Below are 15,769 nucleotides of genomic sequence, written 5' to 3' on the forward strand. Positions count from 1 at the left end.
TATTTTTGTGAAAAAGTCGAAAAAGCTCAAGCAAGTCATATTGTTTTCAATGTGAATTGTAAAATAAGGCATAATTCAAAGTCATCTTTGATTCTAAAGCTCGTCGTCGAGTTGACAGTAAGTTGGACTGAAATGTTCTGATACATTTAGTTTATTACCCAACCACGTCACAAGGAGGATTATGTTTTTTATATTATTCTTTATAGCTACTTTATCGGGGTTTTCAGGTATATCTCACAAATCGGTGCAGAGTAATGGTCAAAATGTTATGACCATGTAAAGAAAATTGAAAAAGATTTTATCTCTTTATCTTGATCATCTATTGAAGAACAAGAAATTGCAAGTGGAGTTCTTAGAATCGTTTTCTAGTTCTGAATGAAGTGATAAGTTAAAAGTATGATGCATAATAAAATTAGTTACTTAAAGTAATAATACGATTTATTTATTTTTCAAGACATTTTCCTATGTTAAAAACCCGATGTATAACATTGAAGTAATATTACTACGTATAGAACAGACATCGCGAACAAAATATGTACAGTGCGGGGTGCGGGGCGGGAATTTGACGGACAGCTGTCAGTCAAATCCATGACTATCAAGTTTCATAATTTATGGCGATAAAATCTGCACCAGAAAATGTCGTACTTCATTGATAGGATTGCACGAATAGTGACGTTCCTGCGGTTGCCTCATCATAGACATTGTGAATCGATTGTGAAAATAAACAAATCGGCTAAATTGTGTTAAATTTTCATGGTGCTCAATAGCAAAAAGGTTCAGCTACTTACATTATTTTCTTTTATTATATTGTGCGTTTCCTGTAATGTAATCTAAGCTCCCCTCCCTTAGACTAAAATTAGCCCTCCTAGACAAGTGACAAAACGTAGCAGTTGAAACATTCGAAATCACTTCGCTCTGCCGTTTTTTGGTGTTAGTTACTTCACTCTGTGATGCGATTTTAAAATTACAACTGGCGATTCCGAATTCACAACTGAGGGGACTGAGGCTAATCGTGTTACTTGTGCTACAAGTGCGTATGGGCTTCATACTGATGCTTAAGCCATTAATTATTTTTCTTCCCGATTAAAATCTAATGTAATCGATAATCGCCTTGAGAATCGTTAACTGGTATTTTATTATTCGATAAAAAAATTACCCATCTCTAGTTTAAAACTGTCATCCAACAGCGCACGAAATATTATGAGTTATAGATAATGATACCATTACAGAGGCGACACTTCGTTTACGTTTAGTTTCTGCCTATTGAATTGGATACTGTAAGGAAACATCGTCATCATCATTTTAGCTACTGGACGTCCACTGCTGAACAAAGGCCTCCTCTAATGATTTCCACATCGCCCAGTTGATAGTGGCCTGCACCCAGCGTATTCCTGCTATCTTCAGTCAGTCCATCTTGAGATTTTAGAAAAATTCCCACTCGTAACGGTAGGAACAAAGCTAGGGATGACCCACGCCTTCATTCCAGAACCAATAAAATAACTGAAAGTCAGAAACTTTCAGTTATTTTATTGTCTCTATTGTTAACTAACTCAGTGGTTGAGTACACGTATAATAGCTGTGAGGTAGAAGTTACGGGACTATTCCCACCTCTCCTTTTCACCGCTGCATCTCCTGTGTAGCTAGCACCTAGACTAGTTGATTTAAAGCCATGGTATATCAGTTTTTAGGTCATTACCTAAGTTTTACATTTTACATTTTTAGATGCACTAAGTCATTACTTAGTGCATCTAAAAATGTAAAACTTTCTAGTTTTTTGTAACATTAAAAAATCTAAAAAGAAGCATCATTTTTTTTACGTTCAAGTGTTTCTAAGAAATTTAAATGGAAGCTTTTGATGACAACGTATTGCTTACTTTTTCAGCTGTCGAACGAATCACTTTTATACTCATAGGTCCTGTACATCGGTAGATTTGGTAAATAAATGAATCCATCCGGACTCAGAAACTAAAAAAATTAAAATAGCTGTAATTTTTTAATACTAGATTTGTCGATTAAATTGATCATATTATTGCGCCCTAACGGGTCGGACACTGGTGACCAGACACACTGTACAATTATTATAATTTTAGCCTATCTCGTGAGCTAGGTGTCAATAATTAGGGTGATTTACTAACTAACCAGTCGCATACGAACAACAGCAGTGAGATTCAAACAATCTCACTGATCCATGATGCCGCACGACTATTGTGTGAGCCCACCCGTAACCCAAGCTTATTTAGCTTAACACTAGGGGCTGGACGGGACTATTAGTAATTTGTGCAATACAAAGTGCTTATAATCTAAAAAAAAAATCTTTTTATTGCTGTATTTAACCTTCCTTTCGTATACTAATTTATGCGTCAGTGTCAAGTCTGCGATTTTTATTCTTTGAAATTTTCGTAAAATGGCTGCCGCCGCGGTGACGCCTTGTAATTAACAAATTAAAATTAAATTAGTGTTTTAAGTGCATAAATGTACAACTTAATGGTAAAAAGTCATTCCTTGATTTTTACTTAATATGTATCTGGGGTTATTTGAACAGTATTTTCGTCTATAGGATGGCATATTTCAAAAAACAAAACTGCACTCAAGCGTGTTGTCACAGCAACCGCTGAGCACATACTAATTGAATTTCGGTCCATGGACCTGTTTGCGTGCCAGAAACAGTCTAGTTGACATGTCTTCTCTAGTACGTAGTACATTATAACTCAATGATGTATAACAACATTCTTCATACACATACCTACCTAAAATGTATATTCGTAGGTACTTCAATGTTCATTAATATTAAAGTCATAAAAGTAAAAAATTAAACAGTATCAAGATCGTTTATTCCAATTTCCCCAGTATTGCTCTCAACAAAGTTTATTTTCCCTATTTGCCATGAGATTCTGGTACACCTATAATATTGTACATAATGATCTATTGTTCATAATTAAAAGATACCATAATGCATGTAGTTTTATTGTGATTGCAAAAAGACAGCGTAAAAAGTTCCGACGTCTCATAATGTTGCAAAATTTTAAAGAAAATGGATTTTCCTATGTCTTCTTACAAAAAATACGATCAGGCTTAAGTATGTAGGGTCATGTCACCTATTTGCGTCCATCACAAGTTAGATCAATCTTAAAAACAGTTGAAGATATTTAGGAGTATTCAGGCATGCAGGCTTTAGGTTTTGTTGGAGTATCGGTATGGTTATTGTTTTCCATTGTTTTTATTTTTTTTATTAAAGAAATCTTCTCCTCCAGCTAAGCTTGGAGTGGGGTCATCACAATAGTCCAGTGGACGATGGTGTTCGAACTATCTACCCTGGAATCAGGCAGTCCGATACTGACATCATTGATCTATTGCCGTCTTATAATTAGAGTAAACCGTCGTTTGAACGCAATTAAGGTAGTGATTAAAATAGGATAGGGTAATCTGTCGTTTGAAGTTTGAACGCAATAGTGGACGTAAACAGGCGACACGACCCTGTTATCAATGGACTTTGCGTCATCTCAACACGTGCGCAAGCGCAGACAATAGCTTGAATGTTGGGGGCGTATAGTCTGTAATCGAAGTACATCAGACTGGACGTTTTTGTTGGAAAATCGCATTTAATACCACTACATAAGGTGGTATAGTGTAAAGCTTGGTATGCTATCGCTGTACATTCCAATTGCTGTGATAATGCGCGAGTACAATGTTTGTATTTTACTATACGTCAGTACTACATTTTATTAGGTATTGTATTGCAAAGTTTGCAGTGCAAAGTACTCAAACTATTGTTAGTTTATAGCGATACTAGCTTTTGCCCGCGGCTTCACCCGCGTGAAATTTAGTGTCACAGATCGGCATAAATTATAGCCTATACCTTAATCTGGGTTACAGACGATAATACTGTAAGGTTTCAAGTTTTCAACAAAATCCATTCAATAGTTATTGCGTGAAAGAGTAACAAACATCCAGACATCCAAACTTTCGCTATTTATAATTAGTACGAAGTAGGAAGCAGGAAATTCCACTGCAGGAGAATGGCTCTCTATAGTTTACTAGAGGCAAATGGAGGTTTTGGGCTACACTACCCTCGCTGACCAGATGGGTAGGGAAGGTCTAGAGTTGGCGTATATTTTGTCCCCGACTCGCCTCTTACCACATTCACGGGAAGTATGATATTTTTAATAAGAGTGCAATAAAAATATTGACTATTGACCATTGACTATTCATTCATTGACTGTTGACTGCTGGCTATTGACCTTTGACTGTTACCTATTGACCATTGACTGTACGACTATTATTTATGAATATTGACTGTTGACTGACTATACGTTACTTCAACCAATTAAGCGTATCCTTTGACATATAAAATGTACAATATGGGATGCAATAGAGATAATTATGGACCAGTGAATATTGACTTTTGCCTATAGAATATTGAATATAGACTAAGTATTGAAGTTACCTTAACCAAATAAGCGACGTGTCCTTTGACGAGGGCGTCACATCCGTTAAGGCCTGACTATTGAATATTGATTATTGACTGTTGATTATTTTTGACTATTGAATATTGACTATTGAACATTGATTTTACCTTAACCAAATAAGCGACGTGTCCTTTGACAAGGGCGTCGGGCGCGTGAATCCAGTTTCGGCCGTTGGGCGTACCTGACTATTGACTGTTGACCATTGATTTAATGACTATTGAATATTGACTATTGACGTTACCTTAACCAAATAAGCGACGTGTCCTTTGACGAGGGTTTTGGACGCGTGAATCCAGTTGCGTCCGTTAGCGCCTGACTATTGAATATTGACCATTGATTTATTGACTATATTGAATATTGACCATTGAACATTGATTTTACTAACCAAATAAGCGACGTGTCTTTTGACGAGGACGTCAGGCGCGTGTATCCAGTTTCGGCCGTTGGGCGCACCTGACTACTGACTGTTGACCATTGATTTAATGACTATTGAATATTGACTATTGACGTTACCTTAACCAAATAAGCGACGTGTCCTTTGACGAGGGTTTCGGACGCGTGAATCCAGTTGCGTCCGTTAGCGCCTGACTATTGAATATTGACTATTGAATATTGACTATTGAATATTGACTATTGAACATTGATTTTACCTTAACCAAATAAGCGACGTGCCCTTTGACGAGGGCGTCGGGCGCGTGAATCCAGTTGCGGCTATGGGCGCACCTGACTATTGACCATCGATTTATTGACTATTGATTATTGTGTCACGACTTAATTATGGTGACCTCGTGTACGGGCCACGCCTCTTTAGTAAAACGAAACGCATGATACAACGTGTGCAAAACGCATGTGCCCGTTTTTGCTTTAATATACCTCCACGAACACATGTATCACCGTTTCTAAATAGTGCGTCCATGCTGAATATGGAATCCCGCAGAAGGCTACATATGGCCACCCTTATGTTCGATCTCGTTTCGCTAGAAAGTCCCGAGTACCTGCATGCTAAACTGAGGTTTTCTGATTTCCATAGGCGTTACGGGCCTGGTCTGCCCAGATCTGCCCGTGTACCCCTAGCGATGCACAAGCACAGAACTGTAGGTTTCACAGGCAGTTTCCGCTACCAGGCTACTAAGTGTTGGAACAATATACCACCTCCAATAAGAGCAGCCAAATCAAAGCATGCATTTAAGACTCTGCTTAAATCTGCATTATTGGAGTCGCAAAAACCTGTAACCTGATTGCGCCTTGGTAGTGGTTTCTGATCTGGTCCAGTGGTTTCATGCGTGGTTGTTTTGTTGAACCCTGGCATAATTTGCATAATTTTTATTTTTATATTATTTTTATCAGTGTATTTTCTCCTTTCCTCTTTATCATAAATATCTTAATCTATTTGTTATATTTATGTACTTAAACTCACCACACCCCAACCGTCACGTTGACGTGTTACGCGCGTTCTTTCGTCCTTAGGCTATAGCTGAAAATCAGTGGTTTGCTTTTAAGTAAACCAATTACTGAGCTATTGCCGTTTTGCATTGCTGCGACACACATTTCTGTATAAAGTGTGTACCTATATTGTATGTCATAATGATTTTTTTTTTTTTCTTTTTATTTCTGTCTTACCATACCATGTCATATTGTCCTGAGGGTACTATTTTGTCCTACTTTTGGTACTTTCTGTTTGTAATGTGTGTTTCTGTTATGCAAATAAACGTTTTATCTATCTATCTATCTATCTATTGAATATTGACTATTGAACATTGATTTTACCTTAACCAAATAAGCGACGTGTCCTTTTACGAGGGCGTCGGGTGCGTGTATCCAGTTTCGGCCGTTGGGCGCGCCGTTCGCTTTTCCCTTGCCCTGCCAAAACAGCAGGGTAGACATCCTGGAACAAACAGAAGACGTATTTAGATTAGGGTTTTCTGGAGGCTAATCAACTTATTATTTAAGAATATTAATATTTTTACGTAGGTATAGCTGAAGTTGGTAGTTAAACAATGGTTCAAATAGCTAAACTAAGGGTGGATTCGATTGTTAGTTTTATTTCCTATACTGAAACTGTCAATGTGGGTCAATGTGCCAGTTATACCAGGAGTTATTCTCGGATAAAAGTTCGAATCGGGCCTAAACCTAAATAAAAAATAAACATAATTATTAAAATAAAACCTTATAAATAAAAACATCGAATTGAAAAAACATTTTTGTGTTGGATAGTCAATTAATTTATTGAGGAAGGTTTTAGGATAAGGTAATTTTTCCTGTTTTTGAAAAATGTTGCAAAAACGGTAAAAAAAGATTTAAACTTATTTTCACAGGTGTGCCAAGTCGCAGGTACCTACAGGTACCTTAGTCCTTAAAGGATGAAGCACACTTATTCCTATTCTAGAAATTGAACATAATAATATGGTACCTATTGTTTATTAATTAATCATGGTGCGGCATAGTACCTGCTTACTTAACAATAAATTACCACAAATGAATTAATGAATCGTAAACAATTTACGTTACGCCATTTGCAATGTTCCCATACTTCACCTTTATTTGTGTTTATATTATGTATTCTCAGTAGAACACGTGTGGTATAATGAGTTATTAATAATTTACGTTTCATGTGAAGGAAAAAACTGAGTATTTATTTGTATTGTTTGACGTAGGTACCTACTTACTTAACTTATAGGTAGATTTTCTAAGTGTGCATGGTTGAAAAAGTATAAAATTAAAGGAATAATGACACTTGTTCTATAAAAGGACTTAGGACCGCTTTGTAACGTTATGTTTTCTAGAATTAAAAACTAAATTAAACTTTGTATAGAAAAGATTGGAAATGATTAATTTTTTCTTGACTTTTCCATTGGTCAATTATTTTTATAGCCACGATAGCCGAACGGTGAAGGGGTCGGAGTGGCCGACTTGAGATCCGAGGAACGCGGGTTCGAATCCCACCGCCGCTCGACTATTGTGGTGAGCTCACTCGTAGTAACCACAAGCTTATTTAGGTTAACACGAGGGGCTAATGGGACTGTTAGTAATTTGGGCAATACAAGTTGCTAATAAATAATATTTATTAAAAAAAGTTAAGTCTAAGTTGATTATAAGAATAACATTAAATGTAGTTAGTTACTTACATTTTTAAGTGTTACAGCACAAAATAGAAATGAATTTATATTTTGTGGTTTAAACACTCCTTTAATCTAAATCCCTGTTATCAAAGTATTATTATACAATTCGATATTAGACTGTTTTCACTGTATTAGTTAGAATCAATTATTGTCGAACAAGGTCGCATGTCTTCATCCGTCTAATCTGTTTTGGGCATTAAATTACTCTAAATTAGCTCCTTTATCATTGTTTATATTTTTTTAAACTCATAAACACATCGAAGAAGTGTCTTCTTCTTAGCACTGGCCCATTTATTGTGCCGAAGCAGTGGTAGGGTTAATATTGGGACGTGTAAAAGTGCTTTTTAAAAGCCTACTTGCAAAAATAAATGAGATTTATGAGTTTTTATGAAGCTACAGAATCAAACACCGACGAATGTGATTAATCTAAGAGTAGGCGCACACCGTTGATTTTTCGTCGGCCGATAGTTTAGTCGGGCAGTTGATCAGTATGGGCATGTATGGGAGTGCGCACACTACACCGATTCGATTTGGCCGATTCTTCATACAAATTAAAATCGGGCACAACTATCGGCCAACTAAAAATCAACGGTGTGCGCATACTCTAAAGCAGTACAGTCGATCCGTCTTTGTTCGACGACGACGACGCAATGTACGAATGTAAGCCTACGCCACACCTACGCCCACCGATTTTTTGTCGGCCGATAGTTTAGTCGGGCAGTTAATCAGTATGGGCATGTATGGAAGTGCGCACATTACACCGATTGATTCTTCATACAAATTAGAGTCGGACCCAACTATCGGATGACTGAAAATCGGTGGTCTGCGCTAGGGATGTTATGGATATGTAGTTTCGGTTATGGATACGGTTACGGATATAGAAATAATATTATACCGGTTTCGGTTACGGTTACGGATATTTTTTTATTTCGGATATCCGAAAGTTTCGGTTACGGATATCCATAACATCCCTGGTCTGCGCCTAGGCTAACAAGAACTAAACTATGTGTTTACGCCCTAATCCAACATCCTCATCGTGATCGGCACACACGACCCGATAATACCTACGCACTGGCTTATTAATGTTATCAATCTGTTCATTTTGTGCATTATCGATAAAACAATCACGATTTACCAAGGACATTTGTAACGAGATATTTCACTGTGATTTGTGTTTTGTAACTGAATCTGTGTAACAGGTCTGCGTTTCCGCGCTTATCTGTGCTAAAAATAGACGAGAAAATTGCGTTCTAATTTTAAAATCTGAATTTTTGAATTCTGACAGCAGGCTGAAATGAGTAAAAATTTTTCAATTTTAAAATTTCGTAATCTGTAAGATGGCTGACCAAAGAGGTTTTAGGTACCTGTTTTTTTTTGTTTTTAGCTCGTACGGCTGGTGATTCCGCCAAGAAGGAAGATTTTTATTTATTATTTTTTTTGCATTTTCGCATGTTTTTAAGTATTGTAGGTACACTGGCGGATTTAATGTCGAGTGGCATTCTCTACCAGTCAACCACAGGTCAAGCAGAAAAAAGGCGGTGTAAAATGACAACAGTTTAAGATTAAAAGTTAGATGTTAATCTTGTTAAATATAACTTGCTCTTGTAATCTCAAGCCTGTCAACATGTTTGATATTGAGATAGGTAGGCTTATTGCATTCTAATTTGATGTAGGCGGGAATATATCGACGGCAGAAAGCGATTTTGTCGTATCTCAAAAAGTCCGATTTTACACCAGAGCAAAAAAACTATTTCAAAAATTCATAAATCTTAAATTAAGAAAGTTAGAAAGCTGAAATTTTACATGTTTTGTCTACTAATTAAACTTTATTTAATAAAGGTGATTGGAATAATCTAGAGTTACTACTTCATTGACTTTTGACTAGTTACAGCAATTGATTTTTTAATATCGAGCTGCAGAAATGTAGTATCAGGAAGGTAAAATGTATGGCTTATTTAAGTTGACTTCAATTCCCAGGCAGCGGATCTGCTGTATCTCAAAGAAACGATAAACTGTACAGGGCTATTTAGCTGTATGGACCTTATAATGAAATAACTTTCTACATTTGAAATGTTTTATCTACAATAAGAGTCAGAGATGTGAAAACAATAAAATACTGTATCTTTTTCTTAACTGTTTTATTTAAATTTTAAGAATGTAATGGCACAAAAAAATCTGTTTTTTAATTATAATAATCAGTCCGACAAAAATATTCTTCTTTATTAGTTTATCTCTCTTCTTCATTAATTTTAAGAAGCATACACTTTCTCTTTAAAAGTTTAACAATCAGCCTGCCATAGTTTTTCTTCTTCATTAGTTTCAACAATCAATCTGCTAAATTCAGTATTAGTTTTTAAACTAAATAAAAATAATCATCATGTTACTTTTCCTTCTTTGTTCATTAGTTACATAAATCAGTCTGCTATACTTTCTCTTTATTGCTTGCAACAATCACTTACTTATACTTTGTCCTGAGGTTTGCCATTTATTATTTTTAAACACGTAAACAACAAGTGCCGTGTGGGGGGGACGGTCATAAAGAATACTCTTCCCCACCGCCAACAGGAGGCGTGTCGTAATAGGCGACAAAATCCCTGCAGCACCGGACGGGCAGCAGCGTCTGCGTGCGAAACCTCTCAAAAAAAAACTGCGATCGCTAACCCGCCTGCCAAGCGTGGCGATTAAGGCAAAATCCCCTCATGAAGAGACACAAAAAAACACGGTCCCTAATCCCCGGCGGCCCTACTATCCCGGGCCACGGTAGCGGTCACGGTAACGTTGGGGCGAGAGGTGACCCCGACGACCTCTGGCCCTGGCAACATTTAACACTCGCACGCTGCGGCCTGACGTGAGGCTCGCCGAATTCGAGGAAGAACTGAGCAGGTTGCGGTGGGATATCGTAGGATTATGCGAAGTCCGAAGAGAGGGGGAGGACACCATAATCCTGAAATCCGGAAACCTGCTCTATTTCCGGGAGGGCGACCAACAGTCCCAGGGTGGTGTCGGGTTTATCGTCCACAAGTCCCTTGTCAACAACGTGGTCCAGATCGAGAGTATTTCGGCGAGGGTAGCGTACCTTATACTCACAATCACCAAACGGTATTCGCTGAAGGTCATACAGGTATACGCACCGACCACGGAACACCCCGACGACGAAGTGGAGACTATATGTATATGAGGATATTTCCAGAGCCATACATAGCTCCCGGTCCCATTTTACCGTTGTGAAGCTCGAGAGGCGTCGATTGATGAAGTCTACGCTCCGCCCAGCGCCCATCCAACTCCAAAACCCCGAAAGCTTTCAGCTCGAGTTGCAAAATCGTTTCGAATGCCTGGGATTCTTGGGAGACTGCGAAATTGTGGACGAATACAATGACAGGTTCGTGGAAATTGTCCAAACGACTGGGTCTAAGTTCTTTAAAACGCGTCGTTCAAAAGAAACCAAAAAGATCTCTGACCTCACCAATAAACTTATAGAAGAGAGACGAAACTTGGTTCTGCAGTCCTCTAAAGATGCTGCTCAGTATCGGCGTCTTAACAGACAGATCTCCAAGTCTTTGACTCGCGACCTACGCCAATTTAATACAGATCGTATTAAAGAGGCGATTGAGCGTAACAAAGGCTCTAAAGTGTTCGCAAGGGATCTGTCTGTTAGCCAAAGTCAACTGACCAAGCTGAAGACCGAGGATGGCAGAGACATCTCGTCGGGGCCTGAGTTATTGGAAGAAGTTGAGAAGTTCTACGGACAATTATACACGAGTGTACTTCCCAAATCTAGCTGAAGACCCAAAGGCTAGATTCACCCGACACTACACCGAAGATATCCCGGACGTCAGTCTGTACGAGATTAGAATGGCTCTCAAACTGCTGAAAAACAACAAGGCACCGGGTGATGATGTAATCACGGCTGAGCTTCTGAAAGCAGGTGGAACGCCGGTACTAAAGGCTCTTCAGAGGCTGTTCGATTCCGTCATACTTGAGGGAAAAACGCCTACGGCATGGCACAGAAGTGTGGTGAAACTTTTCTTCAAAAAAGGCGACAAAACCTTGTTGAATTTATAGACCTATCTCACTTCTGAGCCATGTCTACAAGCTGTTTTCGAGAGTCATCACGAATCGCCTCGCACGCAGGCTCGACGACTTCCAGCCTCCCGAACAAGCCGGTTTCCGAAAAGGCTTTAGTACCATATACCACATACATACGCTACGGCAGATTATAATCAGCCACTTAGGCGTTTGTGGACTATGAAAAAGCCTTCGACTGACCTGGGCAGTGCTACAGTCTCTCCAACGGTGCCAAATTGACTATAGATACATCAAAGTCCTGAAGGGCTTGTACGAAAACGCTACAATGTCGGTCCGCCTCCAGGATCAGAACTCGAAACTTATCCAGTTGCAGCGAGGAGTGAGACAGGGAGATGTCATATCTCCGAAACTGTTCACCACCACCCTGGAAGATGTTTTCAAGCTTCTGGACTGGAGCGGATTCGGCATTAAATATCAACGGCGAGTATATCACCCACCTTCGTTTCGCGGACGATATCGTAGTCATAGCTGAGACCGTGGAGGACCTAAACACAATGCTCGATGGCCTCAGTAGAGCCTCTCAACAAGTGGGTCTTAAAATGTACATGGACAAGACAAAATGCGTGGCCTGGATGCGAGCGGCGCAGGACCGGTCTTTGTGGAAATCCTTGGGGGAGGCCTTTGTCCAGCAGTGGACGTCTTTCGGCTGAAACGAAACAACAAATAAAAATGTAAAATAATATTTATTTTAAGAATTTACAATTCTGCGTTCTCACTATCGGCGCTAACGCACAACTGCCGCGCGATCAGAATGGCGTATGACGCAGCGGGTGGAGGGGGTTTGTTTTGCTAGAGTGACGTATTACTTGCTGTACACAAAACAAGACTCTATTCTAATGATGTTAGTAAGATTTTCGCTATTAGATGATACGTTTGAAATGCAGTAACTATTTTATAAGTACTCACGTCAGTTCGGCTCATTTGCTGTATGTTCGACATCGTAAGATTTTAGGGCGGCTGAAATGCTGTATCTCCTTAAAAATCAATGTTCGACTCAGAAAAAGAGTGCTGTAACTGTTTAACATACTAGTAGTGTGGTCGTATCTATTTTATTTTCGAAAGTTGCGTTTTTTTGACCAGTTACAGCAATTGGTCAAGTAAATTGTAAAAAAACTGGAAAAAATTCTATGACGTATCTATATTTTTTTTCATCGTAGAAAGACGATACATACACCATTCGACGCGGCTTTTTTTTCTTAATACAATACAATTAAAAGTCATTTTAGCCAATTTTTGAGATACGACATTTCCGCTTTCTGCCGTCGATATGAGCTTTAAACCTAGGTATGACCGTGTGAACAAACAGATCATTGTACCTATGAGGTTGAGGAAAACTAGCAATATGCCAATCATGTAGAAGGATCTACAATCTAGCTGCTTGCTTCTTGTCCTTATTCATCATTCAACATCATTTCAGCCATAGGACGTCCACTGCCGAACATAAGCCTCCCCCAATGCTTTTCACGTTGATCGATTGGTAGCGGCCATGTGTCCAGCGCTTTGTCCTTATTAAGATAAGAAATCTATACTTAGTTCCAAAAACCGATGGACTGACATTTATGTTTCGAGTTCCTCCTTTCCTCAATGACTTATTCCCACCGTCCCCCTAACCCACTAAATAATTAGGGGCCGCTGGGAATGTATAGTCCCAAAATCCCCACTTCTCTCATCTAAGGCTGGGTTGTACCATCTTACTTTAACTTTGACAAACGTCAAAATTCTGTCAAAATCCATACAAAAAGCACCGGTTAACGTCAAAGTTAGGTGGTGCAACTCAGCCTTATATTTTTACAGTTAAATATTTTTTTCTCCAAAAACAACAAAATGGCGGATCCTACATTATTTTAAATAGGTTTCCTCTTCCTCCAAATCTCATCAGTGTTGAATTTTTCTGTCTCGTTCGAATTCTGAACTTGAATTCAAAAGTTGGAACTTTTCCAGAAGACCCGCGTCAAGGTTTGTCAATGACCTTTTGATGCAATGATGCTCTTTGTCCTGTGGCGCTAGTGTCTATGTAACACTGCCAAAATCGTATGAAATTTTAGTTCCGAATTTTGCCACCGATTGTTATATTATTTTTTGTCAATAATAGATGCTAAAAAGTGCTAATAGTGATAATTTGTTGTTTTTTGGTAAGGTCAAGTTGACGCGTACATTTTTATATAATCAGCCGGTTCTAGAGAGTGCGAATGTAATCAGACAGGTTGCGTGTAAAAAAAACGAGCTTATGTTTATAAACTTTTTGTAATGATCAAGTTCGAGTTGAGTTACTTCTTATAATATGTAGATAGAATTTTTAGATTTTTTTTATTTTACAAATGTTTTAAACAAACGAATTGTTGTCTTTTAAATTTGGGAACAATACCTACTTAAACTTTTTGCAAATACAAGAATCGGAGCTGTGTCGTTGTAAAAAATAATATTAAATATACATAAAATATAAAAAATATTACCTTTTAAGTATCTATCTAATGTAATTGCCGGTGTAAAAAGGAACATACAAGCAATAATTCTTTCCTATCTTACAAATCTCTAGCATTGTATTGCAAAAAATAAGACGTCCTGCTATGTCGTATATTTATTTGATTGCAATGTAATTACCGTGTGTATTGCTACACGGTTTGAATCTAAAAGATTAACGCAATACTGACGTCATAATAATTAAAATTGTTACAAGATGGTTGAGTGAATTAAATTGCAATGTTAGGTCAGTGGTTAAGGTATTTCTTTGTTTACTAAAATAAATAATAAGTTACATATTTCGTCACGATCAATTGTCGATAAACGATGTATCTGTACCTCTAGTACGAAAAACTTTCGAGTTCGTTTCGTTGCGTATTCAAAGTGTCATCGAAAAATTTTGTATGAAAAATTAAACAGCGCCCCCTAGGGCGGCTATAATATAGGGGGCGCTGTTTAATTTTTCATACAAAATTTTTCGATGACACTTTGAATACGCAACGAAACGAACTCGAAAGTTTTTCCTACTAGAGGTACTGTTTGCCTAAAAGTAAAAAATAATCGGGAAAAATAGTTCCAATAAGGAAAAAGTTTGTATGATAAGTAGTTTTGTTTACTTGAAAATTTTATTGATGCGTCAAATGTTGAGATTCTATAAATAAAACGGTTTGTTTAAATTATTTTGGGGAAATCCTTTAAGGTAAGAGACATACAAAATATTTGTTTCATAATTTGCATTCATGTTCACCTTGACCGCAAGAAAACAAGATTAAAAAACATCGAAATATTTAAAAGCGCGGGAAAAAGAACCAACTTTGAACAGATAACAAAACAAATAAAAAAGTGCCTAGTCCTTTGACGTTCGAACAAGGAACGTACAAGAAAAAAATAAATTTTGCACAGACAACAAAAACAAATAGAAAAGTGGCCAGTCCTTTGTCGTTTGAACAAGGAATAATAGAATGCGACCTCTTAACAGTAACCGAGGTCACATTATTGAAGATAAGGACACAAAAACTTACAGACCAATTCCTTGCGCTCATCCGCGGGCATTTTTAAAAACTAAATCTATCTCCACATAGTATTGAATTTGAACCATAAAGTTTAAGGATACGGTTGAAAATCGCATGTGGCGAGCAAGCGAGTTAAGTCATTATTGAACAGAGGAAGTCTCAGTTCCGTACTAAGTACGGACTGACACGGCTGGGCACACTGATGCAACGACGTTCATTCACACTTGTCCGATTAGTGGGGAGACTAGTCGATAGATCGATTGAGGAAAATGTCGATTATCATCTTTATTTATGGCCTATTAAGTTTGTGCGTAAGTAATAATGTGGAAAAGCTTCGTGGTTTGTTATTTAAAAACCATTTGTGGTATTCCCTATATTAATATTGAAAAAATTTGTACCTTTTTAAAAATAATGAAACTGAATAAAGTCTCCTCTCCACTGCAGGAGCACAACCCTCTCTAATTTACCAGCGAAAGGAGTATTTAGAGATATTAAAAAGATACAATTACTCTTAAAATTTAATTTAAAAATTAAATGGAAGTTTTGGCCTACACTCCCTAGTCCCTACGCTGGTCAGACAGGTTAGGGAGGTGATGATGAACTTAAATCTCGATATCAGAGCATG

At 37.8% G+C, this 15,769-nt stretch overlaps 1 protein-coding gene across 2 annotated transcripts in view; it reads right to left on the reverse strand.

The window, feature by feature from the left end:
* Window positions 1–15,769, reverse strand: part of LOC135085001 (PTB domain-containing adapter protein ced-6) — a 94,751-nt gene that overhangs the window by 20,511 nt on the left and 58,471 nt on the right. For both annotated transcript variants that reach the window (XM_063979778.1, XM_063979777.1), the window contains exon 2: window positions 6,234–6,351. In XM_063979778.1, coding sequence (XP_063835848.1) covers window positions 6,234–6,350 — 117 coding nt within the window. In that variant the 5' untranslated portion in view covers window position 6,351. The remainder of the gene's footprint in view (window positions 1–6,233; window positions 6,352–15,769) is intronic.

Source organism: Ostrinia nubilalis, chromosome 27 (genome assembly GCF_963855985.1).
Source record: "Ostrinia nubilalis chromosome 27, ilOstNubi1.1, whole genome shotgun sequence".
Lineage (NCBI taxonomy): Eukaryota > Metazoa > Arthropoda > Insecta > Lepidoptera > Crambidae > Ostrinia > Ostrinia nubilalis.